We start from the raw sequence: 26,747 nt of genomic DNA on the forward strand, positions 1-26,747 counted from the left end.
TAGGTACATAGCTGCTCAGCGCTGTCAGCTTACAGGTAGGTACGTAGCTGCTCGGCGCTGCCAGCTTACAGGTAGGTACGTAGCTGCTCGGCGCTGCCAGCTTACAGGTAGGTACAGAGCTGCTCGGCGCTGCCAGCTTACAGGTAGGTACAGAGCTGCTCGGCGCTGCCAGCTTACAGGTAGGTACAGAGCTGCTCGGCGCTGCCAGCTTACAGGTAGGTACAGAGCTGCTCGGCGCTGCCAGCTTACAGGTAGGTACAGAGCTGCTCGGCGCTGCCAGCTTACAGGTAGGTACGTAGCTGCTCGGCGCTGCCAGCTTACAGGTAGGTACAGAGCTGCTCGGCGCTGCCAGCTTACAGCCAGGTAGGTAGGTATGTAATTGGAGCTGCCAGCATATTTTGGTTGTAATCAGCGCTACCAGCATAAGTCAGGTAGGTAGGTGCTCAGCCTTTGGACGAGGCCCACAATCGAGTGGTATATACCATCATGTGTGGGCGAGTACTTTATCACAGATATCTAATAAGAACAAGCAGGGGTCTTATAACACGCAGTACACCAGGACATACCACATGGCCCTCCACCAGTATACAGGACTACATGCCCGGCTTTGTGTTGCTTTGTCTCGTGATTTAGGTGCAGCGCTTGAATTGCGTTTAGAAAAATGGAACGCAAGTCCAAGGGGAGGCCCTCAGCCCAATTGCATTGGTGTTTCCATGTAAAAGCATCGGTAACCAGCACCCGTTTTCCATTGTTTAAATGCAAGACACCAAGTGCTGGTTACCAATTCCATGGAAAAGCATATGTGATGGAGCAGAGACCCGTTTCCATGTGTTTCTAAACATGCATTCTTCACAATAAAATTAAAAATGCAATGCAAACGCATCATGTGAACACACCCTAGTCTATAGATGGTTTACACAAAAGACACAAGATGGTTTTACAGATAGAAGTCATTGGGGAGCAGCAATCGGTTGCCATGACAGCCTTGGGTCTTCCGAAGACCCAAGGCTGTCTGGATTTAACCCATTCATTACTATGTGCGAATTGCATATTGTAATGTATAAGGATGAAAATCCCCATATACTTCCATACTATAGTATGGCAGTATATGATAGTACCCTAGGAAGTCTGAAAAATTGTAAAAAAAAAAAAAATTCTAGATAGATAGATATTAAAATCTAAAAATTCAAGTCACTCCCCTTTGCCTAGAACTGAAATAAATCTAAATAAACAGTAAAAATCAAACACACATTAGGTATCGCCACATCAGAAAATGCCCCATCTATCAAAATATAATAACGGTTTTTCACAGTGTTTAACCCCCGTAACTGAAAATAGCGCCCAGAGTCGAAAATGGCACTTTTGGCATACGGTCCTAAAAATTATAGCATTGAAAACTTCATCAAAAGTCACAAAAAAAGATACCACCCACAGCTCTGTACACCGAAGTATAAAAAAGTTATTAGCAGCAAAAGATGGCAAAATTAAAAAAAAAAAAAAAATCATTTTCTACGCAAGTTTTTAATTTGTTTTAAAATGTATGAAAACATTATAAAACCTATACAAATTTGGAATCCCTGTGATCGCACCGACCCAAAGAATAGAGTAGACATGTCATTAGGGGGGCACAGTGAAAGCTGTAAATTCCAAGGCCGTAAATGCGGTTTTTCATCAATTTCACTGCATTTGGAATTTCTTTCCCGCTTCCTAGTACACGCCATGGAATATTCAATGCCATCACTATGAAGCGCAATTTGTTACGCAGAAAACAAGCCGTCACAAAGCTCTTTACATGTAAAAAAAAAAAAATAATTATAGATTTTTGATTGTGGGGAGTGAAAAATGAAAAAACAAAAAGGGTGAGGGTTTAGTACATCTACCATCAAAATCAAGCATGAATAAACAAGGGGCACTTACACATACACTCACCGGCCACTTTATTAGGTACACCTAATAAGTAGTAACGGGTTGGACCCCCTTTTGCCTTCAGAACTGCCTCAATTCTTCGTGGCATAGATTCAACAAGGTGCTGGAAGCATTCCTCAGAGATTTTGGTCCATATTGACATGATGGCATCACACAGTTGCTGCAGATTTGTCGGCTGCACATCCATGATGCGAATCTCCCGTTCCACCACATCCCAAAGATGCTCTATTTGATTGAGATCTGGTGACTGTGGAGGCCATTTGAGTACAGTGAACTCATTGTCATGTTCAAGAAACCAGTCAGATGATTCCAGCTTTATGACATGGCGTATTATCCTGCTGAAAGTAGCCATCAGATGTTGGGTACATTGTGGTCATAAAGGGATGGACATGGTCAGCAACAAGACTCAGGTAGGCTGTGGCGTTGCAATGATGCCCAATTGGTACCAAGGGGCCCAAAGAGTGCCAAGAAAATATTCCCCACACCATGACACCACCACCACCACCAGCCTGAACCGTTGATACAAGGCAGGATGGATCCATGCTTTCATGTTGTTGATGCCAAATTCTGACCCTACCATCCGAATGTCGTAGCAGAAATCGAGACTCATCAGACCAGGCAACGTTTTTCCAATCTTCTACTGTCCAATTTCAATGAGCTTGTGCAAATTGTAGCCTCAGTTTCCTGTTCTTAGCTGAAAGGAGTGGCACCCGGTGTGGTCTTCTGCTGCTGTAGCCCATCTGCCTCAAAGTTCGACGTACTGTGCGTTCAGAGATGCTCTTCTGCCTACCTTGGTTGTAACAGGTGGCGATTTGAGTCACTGTTGCCTTTCTATCAGCTCGAACCAGTCTGCCCATTCTCCTCTGACCTCTGGCATCAACAAGGCATTTCCGCCCACAGAACTGCCACTCACTGGATGTTTTTTTCTTTTTCGGACCATTCTCTGTAAACCCTAGAGATGGTTGTGTGTGAAAATCCCAGTAGATCAGCAGTTTCTGAAATACTCAGACCAGCCCTTCTGGCACCAACAACCATGTCATGTTCAAAGGCACTCAAATCACCTTTCTTCCCCATACTGATGCTCGGTTTGAACTGCAGGAGATTGTCTTGACCATGTCTACATGCCTAAATGCACTGAGTTGCCGCCATGTGATTGGCTGATTAGAAATTAAGTGTTAACGAGCAGTTGGACAGGTGTACCTAATAAAGTGGCCGGTGAGTGTAGATCCAGGCACCATGACTGGTCATTTTATCATATTTGTTTTGGCCTCCTTCCTTCTAAAATCAACTTTTACAATTATGCCAATGAGCCCAAAGGGCTACTGGGACGCTACCAGAGCACCTGCAGATTTACAGGTTTTTACAATGACACCCCATACCCCCATTTCTGAACTGGCGGATACCAGTCTATGCGAACTGCCGGCAAACAAAATATGATGCGCCAGTGTTGCCGCCTACTGATGTGATGGTTTCTATGCAGTAGGATCACATAGACTTGCATCTGCAAGAGGTGCTGCGGGGAGAAGAGCACGCCAGGGGTGAGTAATTTTTTTTAATAATTTAAAATTGTGCTGAAAAACTCGGCTTAACTCAAATATATGGCAAGTTATCAGCAGGGTCTACTGCAGGTTTTAGTAGGCCTCTGGGTGACTGAGCCTCAGTAGCCCCTTTGCAGTGAATTGACATGACAGCATTAAAAATTCAGAAACAGACTCCAGTTCCCTAAAATATTTCCTAGTTTATAATTCCAGAATATCCTCTGCATGGGCATTTGATATTTTTCTATTTTATTTTTTCTATTTCTAAGCACCCCTCAACCCCATGGATTGCTTATGCACAGCCTTTAGCCTTATGTGGGTCCTCCCAGCAGCTCTGGGCCTTGGCGCTGTTTATCAGGCTTGATTTTTGATTGCACCGTATTTGCCTTTATTATATCCACAAACAATATGGAACCCTATGCCACTCTGTCAATAATAGATGCAAACCAGCCTCTGAAAAGTAGATGTTTTGTGGCATCCAACTTACATCAGAATATCAGCAGATATGCTAATATAGCACAAGATTAACACAGCAAGGTAGCATCCACGCCTAAGGTCCCTTACTGACCCCCGTCAAATTGATGTTTATTAAAGGGGTAAAGCTTTTCTCCATTATGCCAATAACTACTGTAATTTAGCAGTACTCCGAAACCAAGTTCTCGCTTATTATCCCAAAATAGAGATTCTTTAAAAACTTGTAATATTATGTAAAATATGTATATGTAAAATTTCAAGAGTAAATGCACATTCTACAACTGAATGCAGAGCTGTAAGAGGTTTTGTTTATTGAAAGCCCACAAATGCACAGAGCGAGCTTCTCAAACCGAAGTTGCTCATGGGCAACAAGTTAAAGAGAAACTTCATTTCTTTTACTTGTAAAATTTAAAACCACAACAACAACATCAAATACTAAATCCAGAAACGATCTTTTCTATAAAGGTTTCAACATTTAGATATAAATTAATATGTAAAATGTTTTTAGATCTTCTTAAAAAAATAGTCAATTTAAGTGTGACAATTCTGTTTTTAATCATTTACTTTACTCTTACCTTAGCTGGCTTCTTAGGCCAGGACACTATGGGTATCCCAGAAATTGCTAGATTTTGGTCATCGTCTGCATGCTCCTTCAGCACAGTCTGCAACAGAAATAACTGTTCAGCATCAACATATCTGCTATCTACTTGCAAGAAAGAAAGATGCTAGGCTCTGCACAAGAACAACATATTCCACATAATAGTGTATACTAAGAGGGACACTACATATGGAAGGCTACGTGAACCAACATGAAGCTACATGAGAACTTGTCAACCTGAAGTAACATTATTCTCCGTTATAAAAACAGAATTATAGAAATAAAATCCCCCAACAATGCCCAAAAGATGTCTATAACTACGATAGGTGCTATTGGCACTTCCATAATATAAGAATTAAAAAGTCATTTCTGCCAAACTATTTTGTCCATGATCTTCAATGTAATGTGCAACATAGATGTGATCTTAGCCTAAGATACATACAGCATACTTGCTTACTTTTGACTAATTAAGTCAAGGACATTCAAAAAAAATGTGAAAATAGTAAAATGAGCTTCATTAAATGTGCAGCTACACACCAGCCCCGACAACATCATGTACAATATGCAAGTATCGGCTGCAGTAGTGTCAGCATCCACAATCACAATTAGCATCCAGATTTTGTTGGCGCCTGGAGAAACCAAACTACCAGATTACATAACGACTACCCTAATGTGGGACAAGATATGGGGTCTTAAGCGGGTTAATAGGGTCTGGACCAAACCAACATAACGCAAATCCATTTTTCACCTTCCTGACACAGGACAGATTTAAAAAAAATAGGCCGTGTCACTAAAAGTGGTTATAACTTTGGAACGTTTTAACATATCCAAGTGATTTTTAAATTGTTTTCTTGTGACACTTTGTACTTCATGTTAGTTGAAAAGAATTTGTGGTATGTTTTGCATTTATTTATGAGAAAATCAGATATTTGGTGAAAATTTGGAAAAAAATTCTTGATTTTCAAAATGTTCTACTTTTTCCACATAGTCATAACAGCAAAAAAAACAAAACAAAAAAAAACCCTTAATAACCAACATTCACTGAATGTCTACTTTATGTGGACATGGTTTTTTATGCATATTATAAATTTTTGTAGGGGCTCTGAACGTTAGGTGCGATATTTCACATTTTCATTTAAAAACCGTTATTGAGGGACCTGCTCAGATTTCAAGTGACTTTAAGAAGCCTAAATAAAAGTAAAACCCCATAAATTACCCCATTTTAAAAACTACACCCCTCAATGTACCCAAAACAACTTTTATGAAGTTTGTTAACCCTTTGATTATGTTTTAACCCCTGTAAAACAATTAGATGCAATTTTGAAATTAAAATTTTTTGCTAAATGAATGCGTTTTTCAAAAAATGTACAAATTCTCAGTGGATAAAATACCAAATCGCTCCACAAACAATGAAACCCAATCTCTCCCGCGTATAACAATACCCCAAACGTGTTGGTAACTTGCGGTATTGGCAAACCCCAGGGCATTGAAGAGAAGCTACACCATTCAGAGCAGATAACGCATTATCACTTTTTATTGGCTATACAATCTTTATTTTTTTGCAATTTGGATATATAAGGGCTTACTTTTTGCAACATGAGATGCACTTTACAAATACTTCATTTTAGTGGGTGTGCATGCTCAGTGTGTTACAGCCGGGCCCTGCCAAGTGCTGAGATGAGATGCCCCTTACACGCCACGGTCAAGCGTGACAGCGGCGTGTAAGGGGTTAACACCCACAATTGGTGGAATTCCGATCCCTGGTGTTAGAGGCGGGTGTAATATACAGCCGACACTCGCAGCTCCTGGCGCCGGCTCCGTTTGGCAGCCGGTGCCAGAAGCTAGACGTAATAATACTGCAAAATCCGGGAACACACCTCCCGCCATACAGTACTATTATGCAAATGTAGGGAAGGGATTAAAGTAATACAGCAATAATCCTACTGCATACAAATTATACAAAAAAATTTGCACAACTGATAACTCCCAGTTATCGAGAAGGCTTCTTTCATGGCTTCTGACTGTGCGCCTCTGCCTTATCCACCAGTTTTCTGGCAGACAAGTCTCAGAATTTCAGCTAATTTTCGGTTTTTAGTTCCTCGCACGCCGCTATAGGTGCGATTTGTCACGTGAACAGGTAGAGGCTGGGGTGTTTAAAATGCCCATCTTATCAAACACGACCCCCTCCCCAGAATGCTGAACTAAATCTAAGTTAGGATGATTTGAAACGCTGACTGCAAGACAGATCACACATTCAGAAACTTTAAACTTTGTGGAAAGTCCTCCCAAAAGTAGCATTGAAAACGTCGGCTCATTTTGCAAAAAAATGACACCTCACACTGCTCTGTACCCCAAAGTATGAAAAAGTTATTAGCATCAGAAGATGGCAAAATTTTTCTTTTCTTTTTTGTGCACATTCGTTTAATTTTTGAAAATGTATTAAAACGCAATAAAACCTGTGTAAATTTGGTATCACCGTGATTGTACCAAACCAAAGAATAAAGTGGAGGTGTTATTTGGAGTTCACAGTCAAAGTCTAAAAAAGTTATTTTGGGCTCAGTTTTTACAATTTTCCCAAATTTGGATTTATTTTCCAGCTTCGCAGTACACGGCATGTTAAAATAAATAACATTATGGGAAAGTTAAATTTGTTACGCACAAAATGAAAAAAGTTATGGATTTTTGAAGGTGGAGAGCGAGAAATGAGCGAAAAAAACCCTGCGTCCTTAAGGGGTTAAAATACATACTGATGAGCCAAAAACTTGATTAAAATGGTTTCACACTAACCTTCATGTCCTCCAAAAGTGCATGTGGATTTTCAATTCCATCTGGGACACATTTCTTATTTTCAGGAAGAGATTCTAGTTTTTCCACAAGAGCTTTTAAACCTTTAAGTTCAAACTCTGTGAGATGCGTCCACCTAGAGCCTGGCTCTGTGGCTGGAGATCCTGATGGAGTTTTTGGGAAATCAGTGTGGACAATGGACTTGGAGCTTTCCTCAGAGTCATTTGACAAAGTCCTCTTAAGGTATTGCATCAAGGTTGCCTTTTGTCTTTTTTCCACTGATTCTTTGCCATCTTCCAGTGCACTAATGGGCGTTATGGATTCATCACCTGATAATTTCAATAATTTGTCTCCATGGTCATCTTTTTCCTTAAGCACATGAGCATCACCGGACTCTTCCTCCATTTCTAACCAAGAATCTGAGGATAAGCTGTCTGTACTATGTTCTCTTTCTGGATCTTGGATACACAAATCAGAAGTTATTTATAAGATATCATGCAATACAGTTTTCTTCTGTCTAACATTTAAAGGGGAATAAAGCCCAAGCAATAGTAAACCAAAACAAAGATCAAGCAGGGGCAAATTGTAATAGACATGGAGAAGAAGCTGCTTATTGGACAAACATTGAATGGTGACCAGCAAGTAAAGGAGGCACATATAACAAACAGGAAAATTTACCAAGCTTTAAATACACACTCAATTATAAAGATTGGAACCTGAACTGAGCTTACCAAATAGCATTGACTCCTTCTGAAAGCCTTTGTTAAGGTGACAGCGTTTTGTTAAGGTGCAAACATATCTCTCCAAGACATACCAGCACATCTCATAATAGAAAGGATAGCGGAACTTTGCATTCACCTTTAGAGGTGGAGGAAAAAAAAAAAGCACAAATATTACAGTAGAAGGATGCAAGCATTACATGTATTACATATGTTTACACATATACTTCTTTATTCTTGTCGTCAACCACTGCAGGAACCTAGAAGGGCAGGGCAACTCAACAGCGCAAGGTAAAAATGCCATCATTTATTCTTTGTAAAATGCTTTTCAGTTGATAGTTGAGAGGAAACCATAGTACCTGGGGGGAACCCACACCGAGATGGGAAAGGCAAACACCATGCAAATGTTACCCTTGGGCAAATGTGGACCCAGGACCCCAGTGCTTTGAGGAATCAGTACACTGTGTTGCACATTTCATTCTGGTAGGGAAAAGGAGTCAAACATTTTCTTGCACCTATTGCAATGTTTTATTGCAGTTACATAGTAGCTAGGGAATTATTTTCTCCATTTAATATAAAAGAGCTAAAATAGCATCATTAATTTGTACAAAAGTAGCCCTAACCTATACAAGGACACAATATGCAAAAACAATATACAAGGGCTCATGCCTCTGTACAATGGTCCTGGGTTTGAAGTTTGAATGTGTATTTCCTCCAGGTTCTCCTATGCTCTGAAAACGCAGTGATAAACTTACTGGATTCCTATAAACTGTGTTTGTGAATGAAAAATAGGAAAATTGGACTTTATGCCCTACTGGGGACTGAATGTGAACGAGGATAATCTCAGTACAGCTCTGCTGACGACCTACAGACCTCTGGTTCATACTGCCTTATTCTTCAATGGCTCTTACAGCGTGACCACTGACATTTTTCTGGCCTTCCGGTCTGAAATCTGACACTACAGCCACTCCCCAGCAAAGGATCCCATAGACTTTATGGGCTGACTGCAACAGATACAGAACTGTACATGAAAATTACATGTGCTGCAGAACATAAACATCTGGGTGTACGCAGGAAATCGGACCTTCTATGAGTGTACCTTGTAATAACCAGTTTCCTGAAAAGTGAAAAATACCATTAGGTTTGCTGGATCAGAGGTAAACTCTCTTGTGTATGGAGACTTAGCGAGGGACTCCATGTTTCATATCTCCTTAAATTAGATGCAATGTCTGATGTAGCAAAATATGACTGGGTGTTCAATGTAGGCCTATAACCTGCACTAGGGCCTCTCTGCTCCATAACCTTGTAGTGTGTGTATAGGAGACAGGTCATCTTGCTACATGTGGCATGTGGTGTCTGTAATAACAATCGGATGGAACTGCTGTACACAAAGGTCATGGAAGGTTATAGAGATGCGGCACCGGAGCGGGCACTGCAGTCATCTTACACCCCGATCAATAACAACATTCTGGGGTCTTACCCTTGTCCTGTCTTCTATCTCATACACACGGAGTTGCATGGGAATATTAAAGCTGTGCAGTATGTTGCCACCAAACACCAGCGAGTCTGCGGGAGTGTACACGGCGTGAATCCATCCTGGAAGAGGAAAGTAAGCGGCAGTGAGCGGCTGTACACACGGGCAGGCGTCACAGAGGCGGTACTGGCCTGCGGCAGCACACGGCCGGCTCCTGGCATCGTCCTGCCCAGTGTAGCATCGCGCCTCATCCTCCGTGTGCCCTCACACTGCGCTGCAGCCAGTCACTTCCCATCAGCGACTCCCAGCCCCCTCCCCAGGGGGAAGACACCCGGGCCATTACAGCCCAGCTACGACGTGTGCTCCAAGGAAGCCATCCCCGGCCAGCTCAGGGGAAGGAAGTGCACACAATCCTCGTCACACACGGCATGCAGGGCAGGCGGGACACCACTAAACCATGGACTAAGCCCCTACTACTAGGTTTATGTACAATCATTTCTAAAAAGGAAAATCAAATAGAAAGTCCGGGATAGTAATGAGGTAAACTTTGTCATCCCTGGCGATATGAGGTCATGAAGGGGGATACATTAACATTCCTGGTGGTCTTCAGCACTGAAGTTTAAAGGGGTTGTCCAGGAATAAAAAGGAAAAAAACTAAACAAAACCATTGTATACTTTGGGGTTGGGCTGTAAAGAGTTTTTACTCACCTCTCTTTCAGTTACAGCAGCGCCCATTACAGAAAGAGAGGCCAGTGATCCCATCCACAGCCGTGCGTCTGCCACACCATTTGTTTTCAGGCAGTAGCATTGGTCAGGATGGCACCGCTGGCCTCTGTATACAAACAGAAACTGGTGGTGATGGGCAGCGCCACGGGAGACGGGTGCGAGCCACATGTAACAAAAATTTTACACCTGGATAAGTCTTTTAAAGTTTGTGTAAAAAAAGGTTTTCCTGTAATCCCTTCTACCAGCTAGCACAAATGCCAGGGTCACAGACTTGCTTTAATCAAAGGCCCCAGTGACATCAAACAAGTGACATCTTTTCAACCAACACAGTGAAACCGGGGCCTGGGAATGAGTTAGGGTGAGGTTACGTGTACCGCGGCATTTCCAAAACCAGAATTGGTAACCAGAACCTGGTGTCTTACATTGTCTTGCCAGACACCGGGTTTTGGTTACCGATCGCTTGCGTTTCCACAGAAATGCATATTCAATCGGGCCTTGCCCCATCCTGCTATCAGTATGTGTGCCCGTACCCTTAGAACACTTTCCTTTTTTTTTTCTTTCTAGGTAACACCTTATTGCAAAACCCTTTTAACAGCAACATCTGTGGTGGTCTAGAGCGGTGGTCCCCAACAACCCAGCCGCAGCCCTAGACCGGGCCAAAAGAACATAAAATAAAGAACTGCATACTCATCTCCGGCACTCCTCTTCGCTTCACGACTTCCTGGCAGACTACAACAGCCACATCTATGCACGCTGCCAGTGTGCACACACTATGAGGCACCCTATTACATCAGCGTGTGCCCACTGGCAGCACACATAGACGTGCCTCTGGCAGGAAGCCGCGTGGCGAAGAGGAACCTGGAGCTGCAGGGAGAAAAAGAGCATCAAAGGCAAGTAAGTATACAGCTCTTTATTTTTAAGGGGGCTGAGATAAGGTGGCCGGGCAGGAGACATCACTATGGGGAGACATTACTATTGACTTATACTTGAGTATATGTGGTATAAAAAGGGGGGACCATGATTTAAAAAAAAAAACTTTAGTTGCAGCTGGTCCCCAAATAAAAACAGGTTGGGGATCACTGGTCTAGAGCACCAAGGTATTTAATATAAATCAGTATAACTAGAATGATGAAATATACAGGAGATCATCCATGGAAACGGTAAAAGAGTGAGGGCGAGTTCACACTTTCAGTTTTTCAGATGCAGTTTTCAAAGTCAAAAGCAGGTGTGGATCATAATGGGTGAGAACATATCACTGAGAGGTGCTAATACTCCTCTGTTTTTCACTCCACTACTGGTTTGAACATTGGAAACTGCATCTGAAAAACTGAACTTGAGAATGGACCCTAAGAGAAGTAGCATTTAGCAGTCTGACATCAATGGCAGCCCCAATGCCAACCCAAAGTCAAATAGGACTAGGCATGGCTCAGCTGGCTTTAAGAATAATTGATAGCAAACGGTCTACATTAGCAATGTCAGTCATTTAGGGAATCTGCAAATCTACATTTCAGCAGGATCAGTCACAGGTCTAGATCGCTAAAATGGCATTATTGACTGCAATACTAAATAGTTTAATTTTTAAAAGTGAGGATTTGGGGGTTATATTCCAACACTCTTTATAGACTTTATTGATTTTTATTGTTTCATAACGGAACAGTGTTTAATGGGGATAGGCCATGTGTTCTGCTTCCCATTATCTGTGGGATCCCAGCAATCATATATTTATGTTAACTGATTCCTTTTAACAGCATTTATTACTTTTTCACATAATTTGCCTACCTGAATGAACTGCTGTGTTACGTAGGGCTATACCCACACACGTCTTGGATTGCTCATATAGCAATGCCCCCCCACAATACTTCTACTGCCTGGCGCCTTCACTCATCCATCCCACGATAGCTACATCAAGCCAGGGTCCAGCAAGATGTGAAGCCAAAAACACTTCCGCCTCATTTGTATATTTTTAAAGTGAAGTTTTGACATAGAAAGAGCAGCTGGTCAATAAAAACAAAAAAAAAGTATGGATGCCATGTGTGGGCAAAGTCCTAAATAGTATTGCAGTTAATTTGGGTAGGAAAATCGTGGTGACAGATCCTCTTAAAAGGGAAGAGTCCTTTACTATACTTCCACAGCAGAAGTCGCCAATTGTTGTGGAAAGCTAGTTCCACCATCACATCGGTTGTGCTGCAGTTTTGTCACAAAATTTACAGCAAATAATGTTCACTACAATTCTGCAAAAATAAGTCTACCACAACGACGAGGCATCATCAAATGGCCACCCATTAAAGGGGTTTTCCCATGAAACACAGTACTCGTCAATCTCTGTCAACTCCATAGAGATGAACGGAACAATCACTTGAGGTCACTTGTCAAGGAGTACATTGGGACTCGCTAATCTGTGGGGGTCCCATCACTAAGACCCCCACTGATCAGCAAGTTAGGCCCTATTCCGTGGAACTTAAACAGATGCCACATTGTGTTTCTTTTTTGTTGCAGAGTTTCATAAATTCTGCATAAATGCAGTTAACATTATAAATGTGCTGTAATTTCATGATACTACATTATGGCTGATTTGTTGTTGATCATACATAAGACATCACAAAAGGTTTGTTATTGCACCTACAGTAAAGATTTGCAGTCAATATTTTAGGTACATCATTACCTGATGGAATAAAGAAAGTATGTCCTTGCTGGATTTCAATCCTCTGACAACCTTGTGATCGGTCTCCCAAAAAGATGTCAGTTTGCTTTCCTGATAAAAGCCATTCCTCATAAAGCTGCAAATTATATACAGTGGGAGGAATCAACCAAAATACCTGTGGTAGAGATCAGACAAGGTACTCTAAGAATAAAATATACTAACATGAAAAAACAATGGCTATAAAAAGAGAGGCATAACGGAACTGAACGGATCAGAGTTTAACGCGCTAGGATTCCTTTGCATTTGAGTATTTAGTTTCACAACTGATCACATAAACATCTGGAACATAGCTCTGATGTGCACTAGGTAAGAATTATGGTTGTCCATTTTGTGGTGCAAATGGTCCTTTTGTTTGGTGGTCCATGAAAAGTCTCTTCCCAATAGGAGGAGACCACTACAATTAAAGGGCATCTACCACCAGGATGAAGGACTATGCAAATTAGTCTGAGGGGCTCCAGGCTCCATTACCACCTATGGAGCCTGGAGCCCCTTAGGCTCATTTGCATGCAGTCCTTCATCTTGGTGGTAGATGCCCTTTAACAATGCATTACGTTTTGGGGCGATGCCACAAGTCCATAATGGTTTATGCGGCTTCCATATACGCTGGGGAGAACTAATATACAGTCTAGTGTGACCTGCCATTGTATTTCTAGCAGATTGTAAGCAGGTTTTGGTCCCGTTTGTTCCTTTTTTAATAAATTGCTTGACTTGCTTGATACTTCCCCAATTGTAAAGTGCTGTGTAATACGTTGGTGGTATACAAATAGAGATTATCAATAATACTAATCAACAAAATATGAGAAGGGAACTACTGTTTCTGCATTCTGGTCAGGAGCAGTTTAGATTCTGTACCAAGTGTATAGAGAAGGTATTTATTCTGTTTGTCAATATAGGTGCTAAATTTAAAGTCTAATGAATTGGCAAATGCCAACATTTTGCATGACCTCCTATAAGAGGCACCTTGCAAGTCAGTGCCACTTTATATTACCATAAATCCAGCCTGGTCCAGGTAAGCTTTAAGGGTGGGGCCAAGCACACTTATTTTTTTGCCAAAATCTATTACTTTATGGGAGAGACATTTCCACCTTTTTCTCTGCTTCTTTGCCCTAAGAGAAGACAAAATTAAAAACTATCTTTTGACCGTGATGCTCATGTCATACGGATCAGGGGGTTGTGTAATGTTGACTGCATGAACACCATGTCAGTGTATGGAGGGGCATGCCAAGAATACAAGTCATCCAGAGTCCTGCTGCCGACAGTTCCTGTGACCTGCAGCTCCTATTGACAAAATACATTTTTTACCAGGGTATGTACAATATAGCTTACACCCGTTAGTGTGGCCGTAGCAGAGCTTAATTTTTGCCGAAAGAGATTCCTTTTTTTATTTTGGAATATTTTTACACCAACATCTTCCGAGAAAAGCAACATTTTTATTTTTCTATAGACAAAGCATGTTGAGGGTTTGTTTTTGCAGTACATGTTCTTTTTACAGGCACATATACCGGTAATCACATTTTATAAGTTTTCTTGAAGGAAGATATGGCCAAACTTCTCTTTTTTGGCTTTACAGTGTTGATTTTACCTTTTCAGCTGATGCCATTTTTTATTTTTGAGTTCCCTTTTTTGCATAAATTAACATAAAATGCATTTGCTCCATGCTTTTATGGCTTTCACTATTCGCTTCAAATGACACCTCTCCTTTATTTTTCAGGTCAATCCCGTTACATAATTTAAACATTTTGCACAACAAATTTTGTTTCACCCTTTACTGAAACTAATACATTTTTTAAATTTATTTTTAGACTATGAAAGGAGTTTTGGTGGGGTCGTTTTTATTGCTACCATAATGGGGTCTGTACAACCTATTTAACACTTTTTATTAATTTTTTTATGGGTTGCAAAATGGTTAAAAAGTGGAAGTTCGGATATTTGGCCAATATTTTCCATTAAGGTTCACCGCTGTGAATAACAGTTATAATATTTTTATAGCTGTACTTTTGGGAAGCGGCAATAAAAAAAAATATAAACAAAAAAGAAAATCAACCATATCAGTTCTAGGGACAGGGGGATGATTTTAACTTTCAAAATTTCTATTTTTTCCTTTTTCCACCCTTTTTTTACGCCCCCGCCCCAAGCTATTTTGACTGTTGTGGGTCTGATCGTTCCCATCATTTACTGCAATACTACTGTATTGCATTTTATGGCAGTATTGCTATGAATCCATAGCAACCATGTTTATAGATCATTACTCCTTGAGGATTTTACAGAGATTATCTGAGCCAATATAGCGGTGCCCACATGCTGCCCGATAACCAATTCTGTCAGAGGCATTTAAAGGGTTAACACCCAAGATCAGTGCCAGAACCGTTCGTGGGTGTTAGCTGAAATATGCAGCAAATACTCTGGCTGTATGAAGAGGGTTCAATTCTGTAAGCCCTCTCCATACTTCTTTTGTCATCCACTGACATGCCATTACACCGATTTGTTGCAAGGGGTCAAAGGAAATCATCATCAGATTGGCCAATGGTAGACTTGTACTACTTACACGCTCATTATGTCCTCATGTGCTGAAAACTGCTATAACTACAACACAGAGCGGCACTATTTGGCTAAAATAGTCCATTTAAAAAAAAATTGAGAATTTATAAAAATGGCTAACCAAATAGAATGATAATGGGAAAACGCTAAAGGGAAGCTGATGAACAGTTTTGAAGTCTATAATTATAGCATTGTGCTACTTATTCTGGGTGAAGCGCAAGACAAGAATGCACCCCACATTCAATTTTATGGGAATGACGCAAGTAGCCGAACACAGAGATGTTCTATCTCCGATCGCTTCTTTCTGCTCCATCCATCAGCCAGGACGGGATCCCTGTTCTCTGGAGAGCTGTGTGTCCCATTTTTGTGATTGGTAGTGATTCTAGCAGTTGGACCCCAACAGATTAGATAATTCTCCCTATTCTTTAGATAGGGTATAACAAAAACCCAGGGGACTGAATACCCAGTGATGAACAAAATAAAACAAAAACATACTAGCTCCAGCTACCTGTACCCTGCGGGTGCGGTAACACATACCGCTAGATCTGCGTTTACACAATGTGTCAGTGTTTTGCATTAAAACGAGTTCTGGTTACCAATCACTTGCATTTCCATAGAAACATATACCCAACCAGCCTGAGTCCCGCCCGGTACCGCTTGTAAGCGCAGTGCTAGCAGTACATGTGACCGCAACCTGTTCTGGTTATGCATTTCTGCTGGTGTCAACAATCATGTAAACACGGACACTCACTCAGCTCGAGGTGACAACATGGGAGAGGAGGTCTGTGTTGCAAGAAGGGGCTCCTTGCTCCTACTCCGTCTATTGGAGGTTTTCCATGACAACTCTTAATGTCTTATAAATATAATATGTTAAATTACAAATCCTGGTTGTGCCAGTGACATTATATGGGGGTAAAATTATCTTTATACAAGATATTAATATGAAGAAAAGAAGTTTAAACTACCAGAGTACAATAAGAAACCTGATAAGGGGGACAGGGTATGATCCCCCTAATCACACACCACCTGTATGAAAAGGGTGAAAGTATACCATACAATGCCTGCCTATACACAAAGGTCTAACAATGACATGTGGCATAGGATCAGGATGGGTACAAGCATCTACAAGCAAACATCTGCTAACCATAAACTCAACCTAGAGATCTATAAACACTGGGAGGCAACATCACACCAAAAATACCGCAGAATAGTCACCCATGGCAATACACCATATAAAGTTAGAGGCAGGTAGCCGGCATACCACAGACAGGGGTGGGGTTAGTATTGTCACCCGTAGGAACTTCCACAGGGGTACCATATTCTATTTGTGGCATTTCCACAGCTCTCTCCAGGACCTCCTTTTGGCATCCACAGCCATTTCTACATTCACAGTAGTTACAAGACTAGGGTTTTGTAGGTTGGACTGATATATTTAACACAGATCCAGTGGATAGGTCATAAATGTCAAAAATTGGTAGAACAGCTGACAAAAACTTTTGTTATTTTATTCTTTATGTTTATTTAATATTCAATTTACAACATTTCTTATTTTTACATATTTATAACATTAACACACAGGACAACACATGTATCATAGACTTGCCTTTCCACCGCGGAATACATGGTACCAAACTGACGTTCCTCCAAAATCAATGTGAAAATCTGTGAAGCAGCCCTTGACGCTCATCAAACAATACCTGTAAAATATGTTACATTTAAGCTAGACCAGATATAAGCAGGGATTTGGTTTTCTTTTGAGGGGGGGGGGCAGCAGTTTAATAGGTATAAAATGTTTGTTCTCATTACATAAATAGTAATTTAACAGGTCAATTTTGCACAGTTTACATGGTCTGTGTGTTAATCAGATTAAACATGTAGAGTTCATGTCAGCTGATTTAGGTTCAGGTCAGTTAAATCCAATATATACACAGACCATTTAACCTCTTCAGGACCGCTCCAAGGAATATACGGCAGCTTTTACTGTGACATATTGCAGAAAGGACGTTTATTTACGTCATGATAGTGGCCAACTTCAAACGGCTATATCTCCTGAACCCTGGCACCTAGAAACACAAGGTCAATTTAAACAGGAGAATCTCCCCTTTAATATAAAATATGGATTGTGTATGGATGCTTCACAGAACCGGAGATATCCAAATCGGATTGTGTATGGATGCTTCACAGAACCGGAGATATCCAATAACCATCGGTCTTGAAGGGGTTAAGACAGAGGAGTAGAACATGGACCATAGCAGCACTCAGCACACAATGCATTTGAATTGAATTAAGTAACATAAATCAAGCACAACGGGGAGAGATTTCTTCCGGTTGCATATGGGTCTACACCTAAGGGTGATGTCACATGGCGTTGTGAACCCGTTTTTGGTCCGTTTAAAAACGCATCTGCTTTTTACCATTTTTAATTAAGATAGTTGGCAAAACCTGCCAAAAACGGATGAGTTTTCAAAAAATGCATACATTTTTAAAAAAACTGATGCGTTTTTTAACACATGCGTTTATCGGACTGCTTAAAAACAGACCAAAAACGGGTTCAAAACGCCATGTGTGGCATCACCCTAAATGAGCAACATGTCTTTTGCATGGTTTACCAGGCAAGATACGCGTTTCTAAACGCAATTCATATGCAACCTGTGAACCTGGCCTTATGGTGTGCAACCATGAGATTTTTGTTAAGTATATAGCCCTGGGGTAGAATCACTTAACAACAAAGTTTGTTAACCCCTTCCCGACATTTGACATAATAGTACTGCATCGCGGGAGGTGTGTTCCTGCAAAATGCAGTACTATTACGTCATGCTTCTGGCACAGTCTCCTGAACGGAGCCGGCGCCAGAAGCTGCTGGTGTCGGCTATAACACCTGAGATCGGGGATTTGTCCGATCGCGGGTGTTAACCCCATGACACGCCGTGGTTGCTGCTCCGATCACAGCCCAGGGACTGTCAGTGCCCGGGGCTGCGCGAACCTCCTCCGTGAGCCTGGTCCGTGCCTTCTGGCAGCACCCGGCTGTAACACACGGAGCATGCGCATGTGTTACATTACACAGTGCAATACATCTATATAACACTGTAATGTGAAGAAGAGCTTGAACAAGCGATCAGTGGATCGCTTGTTCAAGCTAACCTGTAAAAGTTAATTAAAAAAAGTTAAAAACATTAAATAAAATCATTTTTTTAATAAAAAGAATTAATTACAGTTAATCTGCTCTGAATGGCACAGCTTCCCTTCGATGCCCTGGCGTCTGCCCATACAGCAGGTTACCACCACATATGGGGTATTGTTATACGCAGGAGGGATTATGCATCAAATTTTGTGGAGCGTTTTGGTATGTTTTCCACTGAGAATTTGTACATTTTTTTAAAAAACACATTAATTTAGCCAAAAAAATTTTAATTTCAAAATTGCATCCGATTTTGTTTTAACCCCTGTAAAACAATTAAAGGGTTAACAAACTTCATTAAAGTTGTTTCACGTACGTTGAGGGGTGTAGTTTCTATAATGGGGTAATTTCTTATTTAGAAGACCAAAAACCGCCTCGAGGAAGCGACGGCGAAACGGGGTGCTGTGGTGGTGGTCTGGGGCTCATTTACTTTAGGCAAGGTATTTTTGGCACTTGTGGTATTACTTGGTGAGACCTTATAATTGCGTACTTTGCACAGCCCTTTCCTACATGTATTTATTTATTGATATGTGTATATGACTTGATACTTGGTAATGCAGATTATGGATTGACCACCACCATGTTGTTTGTCTTTGTGGATTTTAACGTGTGTGTTTTTAATGTCCATTTTTGATTTCCCCCTGTGTATTAATAAAGATTTACATTATATTGAATTACTATACGGTACTTTGAGTACAGTTTTTGGTATTGTATGCTTTCTGTTGGTATTCATTGTTTGAGCAGCATAGGGATCTGTTACAAGAGTAGTGGGTACAGTTATTGGTATTCACAATTTATTATTTAGGCCTCTCAAAGTGACTTGAAACCAGAGCAGGTCCCTCAATAGCAGGATTTTGCGTTTTTTATGAAAATGTGAAAAATCGCACCTAACGTTCAAAGGCCCATAACATCCTACAAAAATAAGAGTATGCAGAAAAAACCATGTCCACATAAATTAGACATTTGGTGAATGTTAGTTATTAAGTTTTTTTGCGGTTATGACTATGTATGGAAAAAGTAGAACATTTTAAAGTTTGAAAATCAAGGAGGCTTTGTACACATTTGCTTGTTTCAGTGGAGTAAAGTATGCTGTATTTTATGCAACACAGCATCTTATATTTACATGTGAAAGATCAATTAAAGAGTTTTTCTACTCTGGAATAATCCCATGGGAAGCCAACCTCATAATGAGGCTATTGGTCTTCCTGGCCTCAGCAGTCATGGGCTGTTCATTCAGCAAGTGTAAAAAATAAAAAAATAGGTGTTCTCTTTACCTAACTGGGTGCCTGAAAAAGCACTTTTTATTTTTGGTCATCTTCAAATAGAGAATGTCGGATGAAGCCATAACGTGCATGATGGGGCTTCTTCTTTAACCCCTTCACGACTGCCATGCAGTTATATACGTCCTATTTGCACATGCCCCGAGCAGATAGGAAGTCATATTAAACCAGAGAATCTCCCCTTTAATATGATATCTACATTGTGTATAGATGCTACATAGAATCATATATATATTACTCCTAAAATTGTAAAATAATGTGATTTTTATTTACGACTTTCTATTTCCAATTGTAGCTTTAAAGGGAACCGGTCATCAGAAATTGGCCTAGTAAACCACTACCAGTATGTTGTTAAGCAGATTGCCAGCTTCTAGATGATGTTTCTTTCATGACCTAATGTGATAGCATAATCCAGAAAATTAACTTTGAAGTGAGATGTAAATTGGTTTTAGGAGGTCAAGGAGGCGGAGAGTTTAATACTGAAGTCAAGCTTCCCCTGCCTCAGTATACCCCCTTTCACTGTAATTGATGGCCCTGCGTCCAGGGACATCATTAATCAGATCTCCCGAAGTACGCTGCGTAATGTCAATTACATGGGAGGCGGTGATCAGAGGCAGAGAGAGCTTGACTTTAAATGTTAAACTCTCCACCTCCCTGACTTTATACATCTAACTTCAAAAGTAAATTTTCTGATTGATCCCACCGAGCTGGATCATGAAAGAAACATGATCTGGAAGCTGTTCAACTGCTTGACAACACACTGGGAGTGGTTTATTAGGCAGATTTCTGATGACAGGTTCTGTATGTTTTTCAATAAAAAATAAAATAAAATAAAGTAATAAATCACTAAAAATGCCTCTAACATATAAAGAGACATATAACGCTAAATCATAACACAAACCCCACATATATAGTAACACCGCATCCATAACAATCCGTAGAATAAAACTAATTATTGAACCCGCATGATGAACGTAAAAAAAAAAAAATATATCAGCCAAAAATTATGATTTTTACCTATTGAATCCCACAAAAATGCAATTAAGTGTTAAAAAAACCATATGTACTCCAGATGCAAAGTACAACATGTCCCGCAAAAAACAAGCCATCAACCAGCTCTGTAGCCAAAAAAAAAATAAAATAAAAATGTTATGCCACTTGGAAGACGGCAATGCAAAAATGATAGATTTTTACCACTTTAGGGTTTTATTTGGCAAATTTAGTAAAAAGTAAGAAAATATATTCATGTATGGTATCCCCGTAATCGTATCGACCCATAGAATAAAGATAACATGATTATTAGGCTAAACGGTGAACACACACACAAAAAAAAAAAAAAAAGGAAAAAATCCAGTACAGGATTGATTATTTTTTACTCGTGACCTGAAAAAAAAAAAGAAGTTCTAAATTTTCAACAGTAGGAGATACCTACCCCAATATGGTAACACTGGAAAAAGCATCTCATCCCACAAAAAAAAATGCCATCACATGGCCCCAATAACGAAAAAGCGAAAATTTTATAGCCTACAAAAAGGAGCCAATGAGGAAACTAAAATCCTGGCAGCTGAAGGTCCCTCCTTCCCTTCTGCGCCACGTGTGCGATCATAAAACAAGTTACAGCCACATGTGTGGGGGGGGGGGGGTCTCTGTACTTGGGAGAAATTATAGAACAAATTGTATGGTGGATTTTATCTTTTGGAAATGTGTAAATTTTAGGGCTAAATGAACGTATAACCGGCACAATTTGACCATTCTAAATTTCACCTCCATTTTGATTTCATTATGAAGATCAAGGGGTTAACAATCTTCCTAAAAGCTGTTTCTGATAGCTTGAGGGGTGCAGATTTGAAAATAGGTTGGTTATATAGGGGTTTTTTGATGCTAAATGTGTAAAGTTTCATTCAAAACGGATTTATCCCCAAAATAGTCAATTCTGAAAATACGAAAAATCGATGTTCGATTTGTAAGTCACGTGACATCAAAATAAATTATCCAGACATTTCAAAATTTATGAAAATGTAAAGTAGACATATGGGAAGTTTTATTCAGCAACTTATTTAGGTGGTAAATCTATCTGCCTGAAAACGCAATGATTTCTAATTTCGACAATGGCAAATTTTTCAAAAAAAATATAATTTTTTCTTTTGTAAATAAACGCAAAACTTAATCAGCCAACAATTACCAGTAAAATGAAGAAAGAAAAAAAAAAACAAAAAAAAAAAAAAACAATCTCCGAATCGTTTTGATAAGTAACAGTGTTAAAAAGTTATAACCATGTGAAGCGATGGGCTGAGCCTTAAGCTACAAAAAGGCTCCTTAAGAGGTTTATCATTGTTAAATCATCTTTTCTTTATTATGTAAATGAGGCTGGTCACATGGTCAAAGGCAGTGATGTCACATCTGTTACCCCTCCTCATGTCTGTGTGTAATGTATAGTAAAGCATTGTTAGTATCTGTGCTTTATCTGCTGATATTCTTTTCCTCCTAATACATATGTGAGAGACACAGACATCAGCTACACAAGTACCTGACATGTTCTGCAATAACATGGCTGCCTGGAGGCGCCAGCACCAGGAAATACATACCACACCATTACACCACACACCATTATACAGGCTGTCAGTCAAGCACTGGGGGTGTGGCTGTACCTCCCACTCATGAATAAGTTGGACTGCTGAATATGCTAATGACTCATTGGACATTTCACAGCTCATTTGCATACAGCTTTAGGACCTCATTGCTTAGGTTTACAGACATGTAGAGGGACAATGAAGGGATAGAGGCAATGCTCTCTAATGGCAGTTTAAGAAAATATATTTAGTTTAGGGGGTTATTTTGCCTGACGGGTTCTCTTTAAGAATGGGTCTAATATATGATGAGGTGCAAACATGGTTATAAATGTGGTGCAAGGCCTGCCTAAAAACTTAATCCAGTAGGGGTCTAGAGGCCATTGTAACTTGCTTTTAAGTGACTAAGTTGGGAGAAGCTGGTTGGCTCTGCCTTTTCCAATCCTTGGCACACCCTCTTTTCTGGAAGTAGCAAGGTTGAGGAAAAGAATATGTGGGCAAAACATTAAATGTTAATGGTGTAGAAAAGGACACCATTTGCACCTTTTTCTATACTAAATGACCCCCAATGAGTCTAACTGCGGACAATGGTAACGGCAACAATCTAAGCTGATAACACACTGTCTGGATAACCAGCAGATGTTTTGCATTACCTTGGTATTCAATAATATTACCAAAATGTTATCTACAATTTAAAAAGTGACTACATCTTAAATTACAGATTTCTACTCTGCTGTGCAATCAACCTCATAATGCCTCAGCACAGCTTTTTTTTCTTGTTGCGCTCAGTTATAGGAAACCAAAAAATAAAATCACATGACTTCACTCTAAAATTTGTATTGTCTATTCAATGCAGGTATAATTCATTATCTTTAATACATCAGACATATTTGTATGCCCTGGACCTATTACACAGACATACACCAAATACACGGAGCGTAAAAAAAAAAAAAAAAGACCAAATCTAATCTCTAGCTGTAGAATCCCACATCATATGAAATGGCTACAATTAAACATTATTCATTAACCATTTAAAAATTATTTGCTGTGCGACATTAAATGTTTACAAAAAGTCGACCATAAATAAATTCTTTATTTCTCATGCAAAGCTGAGAAGATTCAGTTTACATATTCATCCATCATTCTTAATGATCTAGAAACCAAGAAGAGCGGAATACTTGTACCCTCTACCACACACAAACCACTAAATGAACACGGAGGGGATTAGTCCTCCACAACCTCCATTACCTCTCTGCAGCAGAAACAACGATTGGTCACAAACGTCTTGGAAAGGGAAGCTTCACCCCCTCCTCCCCATACACACAGAGCTGAAAGATGTCAGCCAAATGCAGACAGCATGCATGGTCTCTGCAAATAAGAGGCTGGCGCAAACCTGAGACACCTCTACTGCATCAGCCCCGGCTGCCTAGCAACTACATCCAGAATTGGGCTTGATGAAATGATACGCATTGCTGTCAGAAAGACAATCTTCCATGTTCAGAAGTCTGACATTACATGCCATAGGGCATAAACAGATGCAGAACCAAATCAAATCTTCTCCTTTTTATGCTAAATATATACAAGTCCACAGAAAGGACCACATATTTCCATGCAAGTAGAAAGATGCAGAAAACATTATAGGACGAGTTCACATTGACATCACATGTAGACTGGTAAGTGGGTCCATGTGACCGATCACAGCTTAGACAGTATAGGATCGTGTCCCTTCCAGCCAGTGGTGGGTCTACTGCATGTACACATATGATGAGGTTCCCAACATGATTTTTGAGATCACTTTTATGCCAAGAAATGAAGCATATGGACTCTGCGCTTGTACCCTTATCCCCAATTTTTTGTCTCAGTAACTTCTTCGGTCTAAATGCATACAGCCATGTGTGGTACAGAAAACACTCACTGGTGAATGGACTCTTATAATAGCTCCCATGTCCCACTGGTAAATGGAGGATATTTCTGTTGGATTCTGTGACTGCCATTTTGCATTGCTTCTAGGACACTCCAACAATTTCTCATTAATGTAGTCGTATGTTCCCTTAGAAACAAGACTGTGTCCTTGGATACGGCCACCTCTGCTGGAAGGATTGCACAAAGAAACAAAAGATTCTAGAATAGAAAATGTCTGGGAGCTACTGCATGTCCTACATCCGACCTGTGGTAATGATTGCTGAATCCAGGTGGTCAGGCCGGGCTCAATAGGGCATGTCTGGCCACTGTTGCCAGAGTGTGGGGTGGTTGTATCCGAGAAAGCCATCTTATTTCTGAGGGACAACATGACTACATTTATGAGAAATTATCTTCACACAGGAACATTTTTTTAATCACATCCAATTGAAGAAATGTTTACATATGGCAAATGAATTCAATTAAATCTGAATGCCCAGATGCGAAAACCACTTACCGCATTTGGATGTTCCTGAACGTCCTGTAGTGGAAGGGAGAGTATGAAGAGGGCTTACGGGCTGAGTCCTCTTCATATTTACCGGATGTTTGCTGCACAATGCAGCAAACACCCGTCACCAAACACCCACGATTGGTGATAACACTTTGATCACCACCGGCAAAGCTGCCAGCGGCATTCAACCGGCCAGTGACTCGGTTCGTCACTCTCTATAATAGATGATGTGCAAAATCTGTAGTATGGCAGTATATAGTAGGATCAATCAGACAATATAAGGTTAAAGTATCCTAGGGGGGGTATTAAAAATCGTAAAAAATAAATATATAAATTCAGATCACCCCCCTCCCCCTTTCCCTAGAACTGATATAAATAAACAGTAAAAATCATGTTCGGTATTGCCGTGTCCCAAAATATGCGATCAAAATATTATAATGCTTATTCCTTGCGTTCGGAAATGCCACTTTTTTGCCATTTTGCATAATTTAAAGAGGACCTGTCACCTTGGAAAACCCACCCACCAAATATGCCCCCCATAATCCTCCGCCCAGCCCCTTTCTCCCTAGCCATTTTTATTTGAAATTTATGTGCAGTAAAATTTAAACCGATCCGACCTCTTACTAAATAAGACCTCTTACTAAATTCATTAGGGTGCGTGCCGACACACCCTCAGCATGCCCCTGCCAGCGGTCACATTGTAGGAGAAGCCGGCAGAATCGTATCGCTGCCGGCTCTCCACGATGCGGCCGCGCCGCGCTAGCAGCGGCTGCAACCTTGCTGACTCATATGGCCAGCCGCGCTGCTGCTGATGCAATGCTGCCAGCTTCTCCTACAATGTGACCGCTGGCGGGGGCGTGCTGGGGGTGTGTCAGCACGCCCCCTAATGAATAAGGCCGACTGCCAGTGCGCCGAATACACAATCCGACCTCTTATTTAGCAACTGCACATAAATTTCAAGTAAAAATGGCTAGGGAGAAAGGGGCTGGGGGGAGGATTATGGGGGGCACATTTGGTGGGTGGGTTTTCCAGGGTGACAGGTCATCTTTAAGAAATTCAATAAAAAGTGATACAGTCCTTAAAGGAAACCTACCACTTGAAGTGGTAGGTGTAAGATACATATACCGAGCACCAGCTGGGTGAGCTGGTGCCGGGTATATGCATCTTACACCTACCACTTCAAGGGGTAGGTTTCCTTTAAAATGGTAGCACTGAAAAAGTAATCAAAAGTTGCAAAAAATGATACCACACACATGGCTCTGGACACAGAAGTATAAAAAGTTATTAGCGCCAGAATATGGCAAAACGAAGTTGTTTTTTTTTGTACAGGTGGTTTTAATTTTTGTAAATGCATGAAAACATAAAACCTATACAAATTTGGTATCCCTGTGATCGCACCAACCCAAAGAATAAAGTAGACATGTTATTTACAGTGCACAGTGAAAGCCGTAAAATCCAAGCCCACAAGAATACTGTGCAAATGCGTTTTTTTCACTGCATTTGGAATTTTTTTTTCTGCTTCCCATAACACAGCATTGAATTAAATATCATCACTATGAATTGCAATTTGTTACGCAGAAAACAAGCCCTAACAGCTCTTTACATCGAAAAATAAAAAGATAGATTTTTGAAGGTGGAGAGTGAAAAATTAAAACGCAAAAACGAAAAAGGGCCTGGTTGTTAGTGGGGTTAACTTCTATATATGTTTTTCAGTATACCCATCAAAGTTAAAAAAAAAAAACAAACATTTTACATCACTGGTCAGGATATTAAAGGACGCCCGTCATCAGGTCTCTGTCACTATTTCTGTCACCTCTACCTGTTGGAGCAGCTC

The 26,747-nt window shown here is 40.5% G+C and overlaps 1 protein-coding gene across 7 annotated transcripts in view; it reads right to left on the minus strand.

The window, feature by feature from the left end:
• Window positions 1–26,747, minus strand: part of KDM2B (lysine demethylase 2B) — a 79,062-nt gene that overhangs the window by 26,267 nt on the left and 26,048 nt on the right. For 6 of the 7 annotated variants that reach the window (XM_072143395.1, XM_072143389.1, XM_072143404.1 and 3 more), the window contains 6 exons: window positions 17,082–17,175; window positions 12,902–13,055; window positions 9,520–9,635; window positions 8,052–8,178; window positions 7,324–7,778; window positions 4,514–4,600 (listed from right to left, as the gene is read on the minus strand). In XM_072143395.1, the coding sequence (XP_071999496.1) occupies window positions 4,514–4,600; window positions 7,324–7,778; window positions 8,052–8,178; window positions 9,520–9,635; window positions 12,902–13,055; window positions 17,082–17,175 (1,033 nt within the window). Of the gene's footprint in view, window positions 1–4,513; window positions 4,601–7,323; window positions 7,779–8,051; window positions 8,179–9,519; window positions 9,636–12,901; window positions 13,056–17,081; window positions 17,176–23,751; window positions 23,874–26,747 lie in introns of those variants that run through there. The other variant, XM_072143429.1, reaches the window with a different exon arrangement.

Source organism: Engystomops pustulosus, chromosome 1 (genome assembly GCF_040894005.1).
Source record: "Engystomops pustulosus chromosome 1, aEngPut4.maternal, whole genome shotgun sequence".
Classification (NCBI taxonomy): Eukaryota; Metazoa; Chordata; class Amphibia; order Anura; family Leptodactylidae; genus Engystomops; species Engystomops pustulosus.